Source organism: Scomber scombrus, chromosome 21, assembly GCF_963691925.1.
Source record: "Scomber scombrus chromosome 21, fScoSco1.1, whole genome shotgun sequence".
Classification (NCBI taxonomy): Eukaryota; Metazoa; Chordata; class Actinopteri; order Scombriformes; family Scombridae; genus Scomber; species Scomber scombrus.
Window position 1 is genome coordinate 12,305,982 of NC_084990.1, and position 18,298 is coordinate 12,324,279.

At 39.6% G+C, this 18,298-nt stretch overlaps 1 protein-coding gene across 2 annotated transcripts; it reads left to right on the forward strand.

Annotated features, from left to right (window-relative positions):
- Positions 1-9,359: 9,359 nt before the first annotated feature.
- On the forward strand, positions 9,360-18,288 carry eif3c (eukaryotic translation initiation factor 3, subunit C). 2 transcript variants are annotated; one of them, XM_062441999.1, is made up of 24 exons: positions 9,360-9,490; positions 10,389-10,506; positions 10,593-10,658; positions 10,774-10,963; positions 11,141-11,266; positions 11,490-11,541; positions 11,910-12,031; positions 12,215-12,342; positions 12,537-12,687; positions 13,011-13,114; positions 13,397-13,538; positions 13,669-13,794; positions 13,944-14,037; positions 14,179-14,369; positions 14,575-14,799; positions 14,887-15,078; positions 15,528-15,699; positions 15,789-15,948; positions 16,677-16,742; positions 16,855-16,942; positions 17,102-17,267; positions 17,445-17,492; positions 17,704-17,748; positions 17,852-18,288. In XM_062441999.1, exons 2-24 carry the CDS (start codon positions 10,409-10,411, stop codon positions 17,929-17,931), a joined length of 2,832 nt encoding a protein of 943 aa, XP_062297983.1. In that variant the 5' UTR covers positions 9,360-9,490; positions 10,389-10,408; the 3' UTR covers positions 17,932-18,288. The 2 variants fall into 2 exon arrangements, with proteins under 2 accessions (XP_062297983.1, XP_062297984.1); XM_062442000.1 differs by having other exon boundaries at positions 9,376-9,486.
- Positions 18,289-18,298: the final 10 nt, after the last annotated feature.

Here is an 18,298-nt window from a genome sequence, read left to right on the forward strand (position 1 = left end):
CCATAATTCACAAGCCTCCTTATGTTTAAGTTTTGTTTAAGTTTTAAAGTTTATTTGAAGCTGATATGAGGTTTTAGCCATCAATATGAGTCAAATTAAGTGGATATCTTTCAAAGTTACAGTCATTACAATTCCCACTTAAAGATTCTTCCACGAAAATGAAAGGTTGTGGTTATATAAGGTGTTGTGTGCTGCATTTCGATTTCTTGAATGGGACCGGTAACTTCACAGTTACGAGCAGAGCTTAGCTGGCTGTTTCCCCCTGTTTCCAGTCTTTGTGCCAAACTAAGCAAACCCCTGCTGGATTTTACTACATATTTACAGTTCATATATGAGAGAGGTATCAGTCTTTTCATCTAACACTCAACAAGAAAGAAGATAAGTATATTTTCCAAAATACCCTTCCTTTAAGGTCAGGAAAAAATCATCTTTCCACAGTTTTCATACATATTCTGTGGCTTTGTTACAACATTCAATTGAAACTACACCGAAGAAAGTTAAAATACTCCAAAAAAATTCTAGATGTCTTGTGCATCATTTGATACGGTTCAATATTTAGCTGGGAACATCTGTTAACTTTGATGGTCTCCAGTAAAGTTTTATGTTCAGTGAGTTTGAACATTGTTTGACATGAGTCTGTAATGACTGAACCAGGTCATAAAGATTTAGGGGGTTAAATAATTATTCACCAGTAACGTCTAGTTATCTGTGTGTGTATACGATCTCCTACCTGTGAGTGAGGTGTCAGAGATAGGGGTGTCATTGAGGAACCAAGCAGTCTGGACTCGGTCCACCCTCCTGCCTTCAATGCTCACTGTCACTCTGCCCTTTTGTCCTACAATCGCGCGTGGAGGGAGGATGATCCCTGACACACTGAGAGATTTCTGTTTCTCTGAGAGAGGAGAGAAAGGTTGGAGATAAAGGTAAAGTGAGAGAAAAGGGGGGCAGCTATTATGCAACAAATACAAGATTTGACACATAGTTTTGAGATCAGTTGAGGAATCCAAACCAATTGTGTATAACTCTTTGTGCTTACAGTTAAATAATTAACTTAATTTGGTAGATTATGAAAACTGTGATGTACCAGTTATACCAGTTTCACCTCAAAAAAGGAGATGTTGTGGTTACAAGCTTTTGGTATTACTTAATGTCATCAAAGTAAAACCTGAGCTTGTAACTGCAACAATGCCTTTGTCTTATTTTTGGAGTAACTTATATTTCTCTACATATCAGTGTCTCCTGGCATATACCAGTGGTTCTCAACATGAGGATCAGGGGACCATGTGGAGTCCAAAGTTGGAACTTATGTGTCCCGAGATGATTAAAGGGATAAAAAAAATTAAAAATCTCAGTATGACAGTACACTTATTGTATTATATATATATATATGTTGTATTTTCTGGTTTCTCTCTCATTTTGCCCTTTTTTTCCTTTTTAGGCCTGCAAAAAGCCTTTGAATAAGAGGGAGACAAACTCTGTGAGGAAGGGTCACAAGTAGACTTAATGCATAATTTTAAAGGATTGCAAGCCAAAAATATCAGAAACTGTACCACTGCCTTAATGTGCACGTCAGGTTCTAACTCACCATCCCTTCTCCTCCAAGAGAAGCCAAAGCAAAGCAGGAAGACAAGCACAATAGAAATACACATCATAGCCACAGATGCTTTGGCCGATTTTGTCAACACCAGAGCCTCATCTGAGGGAGAGCAGGGAGAGACAAGACATGTGAGCAGGAGTCCCAGACTTGACTAAAAGGCATCTAATGTAAAAGGTTTTTGTGACAAGATGAACAAATTACAAACAATTGTGCAACAGCCTGCAAAAACTAGGACAGCAGTAAATGGTGATAAGGCAGCAGATTTCATTTCTGTAAGATTGTTCCAGATGTATTGTTCTGTTTTTTACTGGCTTATCCATCAACCGTCATTTGAAAACCGAAAGTGTTTGTCTATTTCAGATAGGTATGATCTTGTGAACTGTACATTGAAAAATGTGTCCACTCTGCTATTGATAATGTTACAAATCCTCTTTTATGGGTAATGTGAAATTATCATACTAAAATCTCACCTTCGCGATCCAGTTCATTGAGATACACTGAGCCAAGAGCTGGCTGCTGTACCCCAGGCTGGTTTACTGCACACTCCACCTTCCCACCTTGCCCCCTCTGCTCTGGACTCAAAGTGTAGTAGCGTCTGGTTCTGTAGGTCCCATCAGGGTTGTTCTCTGCGTCAGGGGGTTCAGGGAGGACTGTGCCGTTTTGAAACCAGGACACAGACATTTCCTCCGGGTAGAAACTCTCCACATCACAGTGAAGTGTGAGAGGAATGTTGTTGGAGGACGATGGCATGACAGAAAGTTTAACAGAAGGAAGATCTGAAGAGAGACCAGTGAGATACAGATTATCTAAGGTGCCCGTTCTAGGTCTGCATGAAAGAAAAATATGTGATGCGTGACTCATTGCAAATTACAAGACTTCTGTGCAAAGAAAGTGATGCATTGTGTATTTGTGTCACTCACAGGTGATATTGACTTGAAAATCCAGCTCTTGATAACTGCCACTGTGTAACACTTTGCAGCCAAAGGTTGCATTCTGGTCCTCACGGGAGGGGTAAAAAGTTAGGTTGTCCACAGCCCTGTAGTATCCATCTGCAGTCTCTTCACTGTCAACCATTTTGGTAGAGGGAATCTCTTGTCCATCTCTGGTCCAGGAGAAAGAGACAGGAGGGGGGTAGAAACCATCTGCATAGCACTCAAGCTGACTCTTTGTCTCTAACACCACCCACTGCTGAGGGATTGAGAGAGTAGGAGAAGCTAAAGAAGGACACAATCAAGAGAATGGAGTGAAAAACAGGGGGTAAAACATCAGCTTTAAACCAGTTTTCTTTTGTTCATCTGAGTACTTACAGCTCAAATCAAATCACAACTGAGCAAAAACATACCTAGAATACTAAATGTGACGTTGCTAAAGTGCAGCATTATGGAGTTGTAGCTGACTGTGCATTCATACACTCCCTGCACGTTGAGAGAGGCTCTGAGGATGGTCAGTGAAAAGTCCCCATTGACGAAATCACTGGTGTTCCAGCTGAAGCCTTCCTTTATATCGGCCGGTGCTTTTCCAAATGAGGCAATGTCAGAATCATTGCGTGTCCAGTTGACTTCAATGAGGGATTTGTTTATTATATCCCCCGTTACAGAAAGAGGGAATGTCACATTGCAGGGGAGGGTCGCATTTGTGTTTGGGCCAGCCTGTATTTCAGTTGGAGACACTGTAAGCAGAGAAAGATTGAGATAGAGAGGAAATAAAGTAGTCATTGACACTCCATAAATACAGGCAAGTTTGTAAGATTATAGTGATAGAGAGTGTGTTAATTTTTGGTGAAATGTTCCTTAAATATAAGGTGTCTTCAAATATCATCAACTGAGTCAAGCTAACATGTTGCTTTAGTCATCTATAACATGTGAGGCCCTTTGGAAACATGTTCTCCTTATGAAAGAAGAAATATCACAATCTTCTTGATCTTCATGAGAAATGAAACCCACCTTTGCTCAACACAATAACTTACACTTTGCTACCTTACTAGGTCTGGCAACTGATGGTGGCTAATGTTAGCTAATATAAGGTAAATGTAGCTCGCAACTCTCAGTTTGTCACTACAAATTACATGTAGCTTAGCCATATGACCCATGGTTAATATGCAAATATTGTTTAGGGCAGCTTTAAGGTTCCCAGTAAGCCTTCCATTCAACAACATGATACCAAAACCAACTTCAAAGAGGTCTAATCACCCAACATCAGTGTCGAACCACTGTTGCTGTTGTGGTTGAATTGGAACAAAACTGCTTTAGCCAGGTTAAAAAATGTAGTGGGAAGCCAATCACGTACTTGTTCAAGTATTCAATACTACACTCAAAACCTTGTATATATCATTGTGTAGCTCTTGTAAAACAGTTTCTTCTCATGAAAGAAGAACACAATCTTTCTCAAATTAAACCATGAACTAACTGACATTACTGAGTCACTTTGAAAACTGTGTCTCTGCTTTAGCTACTATCACACTGTAGCAGATCACAAATAAATATATCACTGATTTTTATCACAAAGGTAAAACATGAGTCAGACAACAGGCTGATGTGTGTTGTAATTGCCACTTGTAGCCACAGCTGATAGTGTTGAGCAAAAGCTACATGATTTAGAACAAAACATGACAGAAACAAACTACAATACAACTGCAATAACAAATATCTGTAACAATGTGAGCAAATAGTACTTGTCCAGTGTGTGTATTTAAATTGGCACTTGTCTTAAACCTGGAATTTTGAGTCAGGAGTTTGAGTTTCATGAAGTTTTCCAACTCACATTCTTTCTTTTCACCTCTAATCATAAATCAATAACCTTAGTACACCTCCTCCAATCAAAGTAAATATGAAGCCTTTCAGTCAGCTCTGTCCGCCAATCAGATTAATTAGTAACTAGTACAATGAATACTTCTCGGCAGATATAAGGCCAAGGAATGGAAAACTTTCTACATTGAGTGTTTATTATGTTGCACCTATTGTTAAGACTGATAGATGGGCTGATCAGAACAGGCTGACAGGAAGGAAAACAATGAGAGACATGACTAATGCTCTACTTTTGTGGGTAGCTGTCTAGTGTTGACTACAAATGTATAAATAGACCAAAATAACAGAACAGTGATGGTACTGATCTACAGAGGAAGCAAAATGTTTTCAAATTCACACTGCAGTCCAAACTGTAGATCATCCATAGATGTAGATTAAAGTGTCATAATATTCAGGTCATATTCAGAACATTTGAGTTCAAATTATTTTAAATTTGAGAAAACATGTTACAGTTAAAACATATTTTTTGCAGGTGGTAACCATTGTTATTATCATCATCTAAAGTATAGCACTCATACATAAACAGTAATTTCACATTTAAACAATTACTCAAAGTGATCTAAATAATTGCTTCGATAATTACTCTAACTTTATGTGAGTATTAGTTTCTTGAGGTTTAAAAACATTAATAAAATCTTAATTGCTGTATATGTATCTTAGTATTGTTGCAATGACTGGTTTTGGCTGAATCAATACCAGACAAATTTAAGGCACTTCATTATGCACAAATCTTATACATCCAATATTGGCATTGCAGGCCTGTTCACTGATTTGAGACATTGCTTACAATGGCCCAATGCAGCCACACATTAAACTATCTCAATATAAATGGCATATCAAAGTCTCACAATATCTATTGTCATGGTGCCTTGGCTTATTACACCGAACATACTATGATGCAATACCTGCTAACTGATCCTGATTTAGACTCCAAAGTTTAATGTGATTTAACACAAAGGTCGGGTGCATGTTGTTACTGTTGTTTCTGTTTTAATATGATCTCTTTCACACTTTTTTTTTAACTCCCACCCAGTCCTCCAGTATGACATCAACACAAACTAATGATTTGCAATTTTACTATCATAAAACAATCTTCTGAGAAGCCTTCTTTCAAAATCCATCTGAGATAGCTTTGGGTCAATATTTGCATTTTCAACTGGTCAGTTCAAACTTGTGCAAACCTGGTTATTAGGTGAAGAAACAGCAATGCAGCCTTTGAGCATAATAATACAATACTCACCATGCTTTTTGAGAGTCAAGAGGAAGACATAGACAAGGACTTTACACCGCATGGCCAGGCTTGTCTTGAGACCAAGTTCTTATCATCAAGCCTTTCTGCTGTCTTATATAGAGCTATGAGGCGACAATGGGCGGGTTTCTCCTGCCGGATGGGAAATAAGAAATATTGTCCCTGGGCCTCACAAGAGTGAAAGGAGGCCCTTGATATGTGTATGTCCTCCTAAATAAGTCCCAGTGGACTGATAGAGTGAGAAGGAGAGGAAATAAAGAGAGAGATGTTCTAAAACACACAAGTGCAGAAACGGGTCACTTAAAATTCAGACAGGCCTCCAGCCAACATTTGGGGCTACTTTACATTGGTGCAGTGTTGCTATCAACAAACAGTGAGGGCAATCCCACTGAGCTTATGTGGGCAAACACTCAGGCGAGACCACTCTTTTCAATGTGGAGAAAAGTTAGTGTGGTGTTGCACTTAGTAGAGAATGAGGATAAAAACAGGAGAATAGAGTTCTTTTTTTTTATTCCCCCTCTGAACAGGCCCTCTATCTCTCAGTCAGCCTCTGCTCTGATTGTCCCTCTGATTGAAGTTAATTTTTAGCCAGAGCAAGTGCTTGATGTTCCAAGGAAGAGGTGTTTTCTCTATCAACCCCCTTTGAATATTCATTAACTTGATTGGCTGATTAAATTGTTTAACTTTGCACTTAACCCTCACCAATTTCAGTTATTTTTTACAGATCACACAGGGAATCAGTTTCACTGACAGACATTTGTCAGAGCTGAAGTGTCGTATCTGACAGTTTTCCTTTCACTTGTTCCCTCTCTACGATACTTTGCTTTAAGTAAGAACAAAAGTGAGGCTTAAAGGGTGTTAAAAGAAGTGATTAATGTGTTCCATTGTTCCCTGTTTGTGTTTGGCACTTTGTGTTCAGACACGGCTCTTTCTGATCCAGTGCCTTGTTTTCTCTTCTTTCTTTTTCTGACACTCTCGACCTTTCAACGGGGTAAAAGATTGAGTGCACCTCAGGAGTATCAGAGAAGAGGAGTAACATGAGGGATTGATGTTGTGACTATGTTTTCCTGACCTTGATGCTTTGAATCAGTATGTATAATTATAGTATAAATGTCAAAATACCAATATACATCTTAGTTATGAAGACATATGTGTACACGTCAACGATTTTGTGCTTAATAGTTGGAAATATGACATTATTAAGGCTGCAGTGTAACACAAAGTGCAACTTAAACATGTCCTTCAGTTGGGCCCCTAACCCTAACCCTTTAAGTAATTTTTTATTTGGAAGGATTTATTCAGAGTTAATTTTTTCTGTGTCTGGGAGCCAAAAATAACAAATTCTCTGATTGTCCCTACGCTGTGAGGCCAACCTCACCTACAACCTTTAAATGAGGGTGCTGTAAAATGTTCAACACTTTGCATACAAAAACTGGTTAAACAAACTGATAATGTTCACTGATTACATTTTAACATATGGAATTCACTTTCACCTATATCTTTTTGTCGTGCTATAGTTTAAACTGATAAAAAAAAGATGTAATCAGACGAACAAGGCTATGCGTCTGCAGCAAGGTCATTATATAGTTTGAATGTAACTTAAACAAATGAATCTGATGGATTTGATTGCTCTAACACAAGTAAATTTGAAAGGTCACCCAAAGAGGCAGTTTTCAATCAAAATCTCAAAACAAAATTTACAGTGAATAATAATAGTAATGTATATAATAACCGTACTTCCTGGTGGGTTCACTTTAAATATGGGAACACTTCTAAAGGACATATCAAGACTTTAGATGCCCACATCAACTTAAACACTTAAATTTCAAAAATCTTGCAATCTGACTTGCTCAAAAGGACATTTACAGAATGGGATCAAATCTCAGATGAAAATAATAACATTATCAGTCCAGAGATGTACAACCTCAATCCAAAAGAAAACCAAAGGATGCATTCAACCCACAGCATGTCCTGCCATCTGTGGCTGTAACCCTGGTGGTTACTCAAACCAGTATCGTGCAAGTTTGTAATACACCTGCTTATCCACTAGAGGACACTGTTAGTATAACGATCTAAACTGGAGTGGCTTTTATAAAAACTAAATATACATACAAAACTGTTCATGAAAGGGTAGTTTTAACAGAAATACAAAGGAAATAGTCTGTTTTATTTGCTTTCTTGTTTAATAGTCCTCTCATAGTGATTCAGTATTATTTAACTGAATAAAATTGTCCAAAGTTTGGTTTAGTCAATCCATATCTTTTTATGGATAGGAAATGTTCCTAGAAATAAAATATGTCTTTCCTGTTACCCTTCAAAACACATTAAAATATGTAAATATATATAAAATAAACTGGATCGGTTTTTTTCAGTTTTTCTTCTAATAAAATTGTGTACATAACACTCTCAGTGTGAGTATAATACAAATATATATATATATATATACAGATCTGCAGTGGAGTAAAGCGACTGTGTGAGTATACAGCAGGGTTGTCAAACTCATTTTAGTTCAAGGGCCACATACAGCCCAATTTGATCTCATGTGGGCCGGACTATTAAAACCATTGCACAATAACCTTTAATTAACTTTACTAGAATAAAACCATCTATTCACAAACCAGATTAATTTATAGTCTAATACTCTGAGATGCAATTTCAACAATATTATGTCTCAATATCGAACACAGTTTCTCACAGAAAAAGCTTGTTCACAAAGATAAGTCGTCCCAAACATGCACAAACCTGGTAAGAGATACTGATAACATGTGTCCAAACCCACCGAGGCTAATTTGAATCAAGTTACAGGTTAATAATTTCAAGTTGAATGGCAAGCGAAAATAAGTGAGAAAAACTGTAATTACTCTTCAGCCATTGCAAAGTTCTACAGTGGGCCATATATAGAAAGATCTGCACAGGAGTAGATAGACTGGAGGAATATACAGATATACAGTGAGTAGAGAGACTGTGTAAACACTGGCTCCCAGTCAGCTATAGAATAGATTTTAAAGTTCTGCTACTGGTCTACAAATCACTGAATGGTTTAGGTCCAGAATACATGAATGACATGTTAGTAGAATATAAACCCAGTAGAGCTCTGAGATCTACTGACTCAGGTCAGATAGTGGAGCCCAGAGTTCAGACTAAACATGGTGAAGCAGCTTTTAGCTGTTATGCTGCACACAACTGGAACAAACTACCAGCAGAACTGAAATCAGCCCCAACTGTGAATATTTTTAAATCCAGGTTAAAAACACTTCTCTTCTCCTGTGCTTATGATTGAGCTCTTTCAAAGCACTTTAAATTGTAATCTTTCATTTGCACTATATGTCCTTTTAATGATTTTAAAGCAAATCATTATTTTATGCTGCAATCTTATTTTTAATGCTCTATTATAGTATTTTATTTCTCTCTCTTTCTATGTTTCTGTACTTTGTTTTTATTATTAGTGTGTGTGTGTGTGGGGGGGGGTGTACGTGTGTACTATGATTGGGTTGTATTTTTATTTCTCAAATTCCATGTTTTTTTTTTTACATTTTTTCTGTTGAATGTTTGTTTTATGTAAAGCAAATTGAGTTGCCACTGTGTATGAAATGCGCTATATAAATAAAACTGCCTTGCCTTGCCTTGCCTAATATACAGATATACAGATCTGCGGTGGAGTGGAGCGCGGGTCGACCATCCCCATGCTTTGTTGATCTCTACGTCACTTCCTTTCCTGACGCAAGTGCCCGGCAAGGCTGCTGCACGCCTTTAATTGTGGCCGCTGTTACAGCAAAACTGGATTTTAAAACGATTCAAAGTAGACAGACACGCCACATAATAACTTCCACAAGGACGTAGGTGAGTCTGTCTCGATAACAATTGAAATAAATATGCTCGATTGCTTCGCGGAGTGTGTTTACCGGTTAGACATGCGGGGAGGCCTGTTAGCGTTAGCTTAGCATCGGCGCCACGTTAGTTAGCCAGTCAGCGTTAGCGTTGTGTTATCAGATATAACGATAATTCGGGGCTAGCTGGGTAACTAATGAGCTACTGTATGTGTATGCGCTACCTGGGTTTAAAAAATGATAATATGTTAAAATGGTAACCGTAGCTAGAGATGGGCGTTAAGTTTTGACTGCTAACGTTACTTGCTGTACGTCTGTCAAAGCTAAAGCGTCGTTTCATAGCCATTAGCACACAACGACCCCGGCAGCTCGGACTTGTGTCTGCAAAGCTAAACCATGTTTATTCTTGTTTAAAAGCCATATAAGTGTGCACTGTCATCGCACAGTGAAGCAAGCATTATTGTTGGCTGCTAGTTTCAAAGTGACAGTGAAGCTAATACTGGTGAGCCAAATAAAAGCTAGCTGATAAAACGCTGTAAGCCCCGTTATACTTCTCATACCGGCAACACACGGTGGTGCAATTACTCCATCATCCATATTATAGACGTTTATTACACTTGTGGTTTTATTAACGTAACACAAATGGTGTTTCTCCAGTGTTGCTTAGCAGCAGCATCATGAATAGGAAAGTTAAAATCCGCCCTTACAAGTGGAAGTTTATTGTGATTGAGTCCTGTTATGTTAATCATGAGCTTCATCAGTTGATTCTGGATGTTGAAAATTTGTTTTTTATTCATGTTTAATTAGTAATAGTAAGCAAAACAGTTTCCCAAACGTCCATAGAGCTCAGATGTGTTGTCATCTCTTAAATGCAAAGTCTCATTTTCTGACATTTCATTTGGTATTCACAGATTGACAGGTTTCTTCAACAATGTCTCGTTTCTTCGCCACCGGGTCTGACAGCGAGTCAGAGGAGTCCTCATCCGCCGATGAGATCGCCCCTAAAGCACCCGGGACAACTTTCAAGCAGTCAGTGCTATATGTGCTATATCTCATCGTTATGACTGAAATTCTACTGTTTGAAGTGATCTCACACATCAACATTGTTTTCACAGATCACTGCTGCTCAGTGATGATGAGGAGGACACAAAGAGGGTGGTGCGCAGCGCCAAAGACAAAAGGTTAGTGAGGCTGTTTGTTGAATCCAAACTTGACTCAGCAATTTGACTTCAGCAACACTAAAGCTGCACAGATTGTCTTACTAGTTTTTGTGTTGCATTCATTTTTAAATCTCAGGTTTGAGGAGTTGACCAACTTCATCAAGACTATCCGCAATGCCATGAAGATCCGAGACATGGCCAAATGTCTGGAGGAGTTTGAGCAGTTATGTCGAGCGTTCCTCAAAAGCAAGACTATAGTGGATAAAGAGGGTGTTCCCTCTTTCTACATCCGTCTCCTGGCCGACCTGGAGGACTATCTGAACCAGGTCTGAACTCCATGAATTTTAACGTCATAATTTAGCAGGGGGGGGGGGGGGGGGGGGGGGGGGGGGGTTCTGCCAAATATTGCAAGAATATTGACCATCTAAATAAGTACAGTTGGACATGCAAATTTCCCAGTCAACATTTTTTTTAAAGCAACGCAATTAACTTTTTCTTTTCAGCTTTGGGAGGACAAAGAAGGCAAGAAGAAAATGAACAAAAACAATGCAAAAGCCCTCAGCACATTGCGTCAGAAGATCCGCAAGTACAACAGGGATTACGAGACAGAAATATCCGCCTACAAGGAGGTAAATAAAACAATTTCCTCTCTGTGTTTCAAACATCTCAGAAAATGTGCCAGTTGAGAGATATGAATTATGCTGCTGGCAAGTTTGTGAGATGTAAGATTTTGGTTTTACTTGGCAGTGTTTGGACGTAATTGTCGACTTGTTAGTGCATCAGAGGATCCTGAGAAAACAAAGATAAAATAAAATTCTCAATGTCTTGTCGCTCTTTTTGTCTCTGACTTAGAACCCACAGGAGTCTGCAGATGAGGAGGAGGAAAAGGGACCAGATGATTCTGGTAAGCATGCTGTTTATATGTTTAATTTTCAATGATATGATTCTCAAAATTGCACAAGAAAATAAACAAACAACATTATTACATTAATCATATGAATTTAAAACCCCAACATTTTTTGATGCCATCTGTGTAAAAACTGGGCTCAGTTAGCTGAATCAAGATTTGTTCACAAATGGGTGAAAAGTTTATATTACAAATTGTGAAATAAGTTGCATTTATACATTTTATCATCTCGAAAAGTCACAGAATAATTAAATAAAACGTTATTTTTATGCTCATATTAAGATCTCAGGTTGGATATAATAATGATTGTATTGAATGAATGGAGACATCATCTCATCGCTCCCCTTTTTTTTTCATTCTGCAAGGTTCTTCCTCTGATAGCGATGGGGAGGGTGGTGATGACGTGACAGCCAAGTCCTTCTTGAAGAAAAAGCCTGAGGCTTCCTCAGAAGCCAGCAAGTTCCTTAAATCTGCCAAGGGATCCGGGGTAAGTGCTCACCCTGAATATTTTCGGACATTTCATTGATTTAATTGAGAAAATAACTGGCAAATGAGTTGCTTGACTACAAAAACACAACACAGGAAGGAAGAAATGTTTCATAAAATAGCTAAGACTCATAATGAACTACTGCTGGAGCTAATGTAATGGACCTCTGTCTCCTTCTGACAGGATGAATCATCTTCCAGTGATGACGAGGATGATGAAGACTGGGGTTCAGACACCGTAGATAGTGGCAGCGAGAGCTCTGATGACGGAGAAGGAAAGAGCGCTTCCCTGGCCATGGTCTTCCTCAAGAAGTGAGTCTTCCTCTCCACGTCTTTGTATTTTGTTTACAATAGAGAATATTTCTAAAACCTCAGTTTTGTTGGACAAAACAAGCAATTTGTTAGCAACACTTAGATTTTGGTATTTTATGGATTTTGTGGAAATTCAATAACTTATAGACTGAAATGTAATATATTATGTTATAACACACACTCTTTGTCTTCAGGACCCAGGGACCAGAGAAGAGTAGCGAGAAGGTTGGGAAAAAGAAGAAGCCCAAGAAGAAAGAGCGGCTGGAGGAGGAGGCTGAGGAAGAGGGTGGTGAGGAGGTTGAAGGAGGCTGGGAGAAGGTGAAGGGAGGAGTCCCTCTGGTCAAGGTAAGAAAGAGATGATAATGAAAGCCTTTTTGATCAACTGCTGTCATGATTATCTTTGCTAAAAATTAGATAGAACTGATGATGCACTCATCCAAAGGTATCACAATACCATTTCAAGCAAGAAAATCGCTTCTTTTTGTCTCAGGGCATATACATTAAATTTGTGTAATGAGCTATACAATTAATTGTCAAATATATTTGTGCAAGTCATTAAAAGTAACAGGTAACAATATTTATAAAGAACATATTGGTTCAAAAGAAACAACCACATGATGTGAATCAACACATTATGAAATTGTTTTGTAATGTGTTCAATCTATTAGGAGAAGCCCAAGATGTTTGCAAAGGGCACAGAGATCAACATACCGGTGGTGGTGAAGAAGCTGAATGAGATCCTGCAGGCAAGAGGCAAAAAGGGAACAGACAGGTAACACAGCATCATGCAGCAAAGACTGTGTGTGTGTGTGTGTAATGATCACACACGCAATCCTCTTTGTACCTTTTCATGTCTGTTTTTTTTGTTGTTATTTTTAAAGTCTTGCAAATATATATATATATATATATATAGCTGCTTTCAGGTGCAAACCTAACAATATGTGAGAAAGGCTTTGTTCACCCAAACTTATAATATGTGCTGAAAGATATGATTGGTTACAAACATTTTAAAGGATAATAATCATATAGAAACTCCTGACCTTCTCTGTGACAGGGCTGCCCAGATTGAACTTCTCCACGCACTGTCTGCCATCACTGCTGAGAATAACTTGGGCGAAGGAATCCTGGTCAAGATCAGGTTCAACATCATCGCCTCCCTCTATGACTATAACCCCAACCTGGCAGCTTTCATGAAGGTAAGTGATGCCGTTTTTCAAAATGTTAGACAATCTGGGTGTATACGCAGAGAAAGTCTGGGAAATGTAATCTGAAGCATTCTGAACTTGGTGTTTCAAATGGAGTCATTCAGACTTTGTATCCCATTAGGCGGATATGTGGAAGAAGTGCCTGGACTGTATCGAAGAGCTGCTAGACATCCTCTTTGATAACAACAACATCTTCATTGGCGAGAACATCGCAGAGGACAGTGAAAACCTGGCCATCTCAGATCAGGTATCCCATCCTGTTTTCTTAGTGTGTGTTGGGTTTATATTTATTCTATTCCTTTTTATTCAAGTACAATCACGTATTTTTCCTCTTGTAAGTCCAGAAGTACATTAAAATAACACAAATTGCTTTGCTTCACTGTGTGTGTTTGTTAGCCGTTCAGGGTGCGTGGTTGCATTTTGACACTGGTGGAGAGGATGGATGAAGAGTTCACCAAGATCATGCAGAACACTGATCCTCACTCTCAAGGTGAGTTACACCCGAAAAGCAGATTCTGTTTCCAGTTTTGCCGGTACGGTGTACGAGCCGTAATTCCAGCAAGAATCCCGTAATTCTGTTGTTGCATCATTTTCTAGCAGCTCATCGCTTTCCTCTTCACTCTCCTTTCAGAGTACGTAGACAACCTGAAAGATGAGGGCCGAGTTTGTGGCATCATTGACAGGTTGCTGAACTACTTGGAGACCAAGGGCAGCACAGAGGAGATTTGCCGCGTTTACCTGCGTAGAATCATGCACACCTACTACAAGTTTGATTACAAGGCCCACCGTCGCAGCCTTGGTCTCCAGGGGGGCGAATCCAAGGTAAGAAAAGCACAGAAGCCTGAGCGAGAAAGACACTTAATTCAAGTAGCAAAAAAAGGGAGCCGTTTCTTTAAATTGATAGAAACCGACAGAAATGACTTAAAAAAATGACTTTACTCAGTGACTTATTTATTGAATTTGTTTATATTTGCATGCAATTTCTTGTCATGAGCCGAGTGTGACCCGTTTTCCGTTTGCCTTGTAGTCCGAGCAGGACCAGGAGGAGAGCGAGGGCGAGGACAGCGCTGTGATCATGGACCGTCTGTGCAAGTTCATTTATTCCAAGGATCGCACCGACCGTATCCGTACCTGCGCCATCCTCTGCCACATCTACCACCACGCTCTGCACTCTCGCTGGTACCAGGCCCGCGACCTGATGCTGATGAGCCACCTGCAGGACAACATCCAGCACGCCGACCCGCCTGTACAGGTAGGCAGGCAGACACAAAGCTGCCACAGCTAATAGATGAACTTTTCATGATTAATCCTAAATGTCAACACTTTTTTATTTCCCTAGATCCTGTACAACAGAACCATGGTCCAACTGGGCATCTGTGCTTTCCGACAAGGCATGATTAAGGATGCCCACAATGCCTTGCTGGACATCCAGTCCTCTGGCCGTGCCAAGGAGCTCCTGGGTCAGGGTCTGCTCATGAGGAACATGCAGGAAAGGAACGCCGAGCAGGAAAAAATTGAAAAGAGGAGACAAGTAAGACAAACAAAGCAGTAAATTCATGAAAAACTGTTCTATCAGGAACGCCTTTGTAGCCGAGTGGTTACTGCGCATGCCACATAATGGCAGCAGACCCTGGTTCGATTCGGGCATGGGACCTATGCTGCAAGTCATTCCCCTCTCTTTTAAAGAAAAGAAAAAAAGTTCAGTTCACCAGAGCAGTTTTGGGGGGAATCGCAGTTAGTTAAGCAGCAATTAGAAAGTGCACTTTTTTTCTGATTGTTAGCTATCACAGTGAAAATCTTAGCAGAGCTACCACATGTAGAAACCTGACATGTTTTTATTTTTTATTTTTTTTATTATTACTATTGTTAATATTATTCTTAAGTAGTCTGATCTAAATATTGGCAGCACTCCCAACTTAATGCCATGTTTTACAGAAGTTGACAGCAGTTACTAAAACATGACTTTGACATTTGTCACAGGTACCATTCCACATGCACATCAATTTGGAGCTGCTGGAGTGTGTGTACTTGGTGTCCGCCATGCTGCTTGAAATCCCATACATGGCCGCCCATGAGTTCGACGCCCGCCGCAGGATGATCAGCAAGCAGTTCCATCACCAGCTCAGAGTGGGAGAGAGACAGCCACTGCTGGGTACGCAACATGTTGCCTAACTATCCTTTATACGCCAGTCCAAAGAAGAAACCACAGAAGATAACTGTAGTTTTCTTGTTATCCTCCAGGACCCCCAGAGAGCATGAGGGAGCATGTGGTGGCTGCCAGTAAGGCCATGAAGATGGGAGACTGGCGTACCTGCCACTCATTCATCATCAATGAGAAGATGAACAGTAAGGTTTGGGACCTGTTTCCTGAGACACAGCGTGTACGAGAGATGCTTGTCAGGTTAGTAAACTTCAGTAAATCATTCATTGATTAACTCAGTAACAAATGTGCATGTTTGTCATTCTTTTTATGCGTCCACAAATGGATAATTTGCACAAATATCCACTTAGACTCGAAGATTAGAATTTGTTAATGAAAAGGTCAAAGGTCAACATATTTTTGGCCATAACTCAAGAATTCTACACTAATTATGACAAAGTTTCACACAGATGTCTAATAGGATGAAATCATGAGGTAATGACATTTTATATCCAAAAGGTCAACTTCACTGTGACATCCTAATGTTCTGCAAGAACATTTTCCTCTCCGTTATTCAACATCATAACTCAGGAACAGACAGGGAGACTGTGACTTTATTTAGATTTTGCTCAGATAATGAACTGGTGACACTAATCTTAGTGCCCACCTTGACACTGGTGATTGTTTAAATCTTCTGTGCTGCGGGATTAAAGATGTTGCCCCATGTGACGGAGTTCTCAATCCGTTGTGTTTTTTTTGTACTAAAAAATCCACTTAATACTTTTTTTATTAATTTCCTTCAAAGTCTTCAATACGAATATATATTGAGTATAGAATAATGTTTAGAGTGAGTCTGGACAAACATGGGTGTAAACTACAACTTGACTGGTTGGCATTTCTAGTTATATCATTCAATTAAATCTTTCTAAATCCCCTGCACAGTACAATATTCATCCTTCTCTGACTGTAATTATTGTTTTCTTCTGTAGGAAGATTCAAGAGGAGTCACTGAGGACTTACCTGTTCACGTACAGCAGTGTGTATGACTCCATCAGGTAAGCACAACATGGAAGTTCTTAAAGGAGATGTTTAGCATATGATCTGTGCTGATCTCTCATGACGTCTCTACTGATTGGTTTTTAATTTAAAAAAATGTTTGTCCTCCAGCATGCAGACACTTTCTGAGATGTTTGAGTTGGAGATACCCACAGTTCACAGCATCATCAGCAAAATGATCATCAACGAGGAGCTGATGGTAAGTTTCATGACTTCTCTGCTGCTTTGTTGAAATTAGATATTAATTGCAAATGGTTGCAACAGTAATGAATGTCCCCAATGATTTTTCACTTCTACACATTAAGTTTCTGTTTATATATTTCTTTAATTAAGTGTCCTTCTGTCCTCTTCCTGACAGGCATCACTTGACCAGCCCACACAAACAGTGGTGATGCACCGCACAGAGCCCACCTCCCTGCAGAACATGGCCCTGCAGCTGGCTGAGAAACTGGGCAGCTTGGTGGAGAATAACGAACGCGTCTTTGACCTGAAGCAGGGCGTGTACGGTGGTTACTTCAACAGAGGTGAGTTTAGACCCTTTATGTTTCTCTCTCACAGTATGCCTTACTGTATTTTTGTGTTTGGGTGTTGTTCACCTTGTCTGTCAATGACCATGAGACATTAAAATGCTTCTGTTGCTATTCCAGGCTGAGTTGTGCTAGCTTAGAAACAATACTGACTGGTTGTTCCTTCCATTACAGATCAAAAAGGCGGCTACCAACAAAATAAATCCTACAACAGAGACAGAGGTAAGTAACGCCACGCTGAGATTTTATTTCTGATCACCACATGACCTTTCAAAGTCAGCATGCTTCTGATCTTCTGCAGAGGCTGTTTGCAACGTATTCATTGCTGTGGTTATGATGCGGAGTTCATTTGGATTTAACTTTAAATTGAATGCATTAAAATGTTAGATTAAGGAAAGTTTGATGCTGATGAACAATCTTTGTATGTCCACAGATCAGAAAGGTGGTTATCAGCAGAAACAGGGCGGCTACCAGCGAGGTGGCTACAGAAATCAAAACCAAAGCAACTACTGAGCTTTGGGCGTTTGGATTTAAGTCCAAGGAAGGTTTAATGCTGATGAACAATCTTTGTATGTCCACAGATCAGAAAGGTGGTTATCAGCAGAAACAGGGCGGCTACCAGCGAGGTGGCTACAGAAATCAAAACCAAAGCAACTACTGAGCTTTGGGCGTTTGGATTCCCGCAACCTGAACTAGTCTTCATTCCATAACAACAACAACCACCACCACCACCTGACTCTCTCTGATTGGCACTTGGATGTGTGCTCATCTCCGTCATTTGACTTGAAACTGTTTTCCGCTGAGCGTCATCACAGTACAAGCCTTTCTCACTGCAACTGCATAGTGTGACATTTCAGCGCTGCCATCTCCTTTTATAAATGTAAAGAGTTTTTAAGGTTATTGCTAGTAGAAGATGTTATATTATAGGCATTGTGGTGCGGCGGGCTTGTGGCAGTTCAGTCAGGTGACAGACGTGTCAAGAATTGTTATCAGTAATCTAATAAACAGTAAAAAAGTGTGTTTTGAGC

Bases quoted from the DNA above. Each gene is read 5' to 3' on its own strand.
- eif3c (XM_062441999.1), top strand. From the start codon at position 10,409: ATGTCTCGTTTCTTCGCCACCGGGTCTGACAGCGAGTCAGAGGAGTCC. The intron at 10,659-10,773 runs GTTAGTGAGGCT...TTTAAATCTCAG, and splicing joins CGCAGCGCCAAAGACAAAAG to GTTTGAGGAGTTGACCAACT. The intron at 13,115-13,396 runs GTAACACAGCAT...TCTCTGTGACAG, and splicing joins GGCAAAAAGGGAACAGACAG to GGCTGCCCAGATTGAACTTC.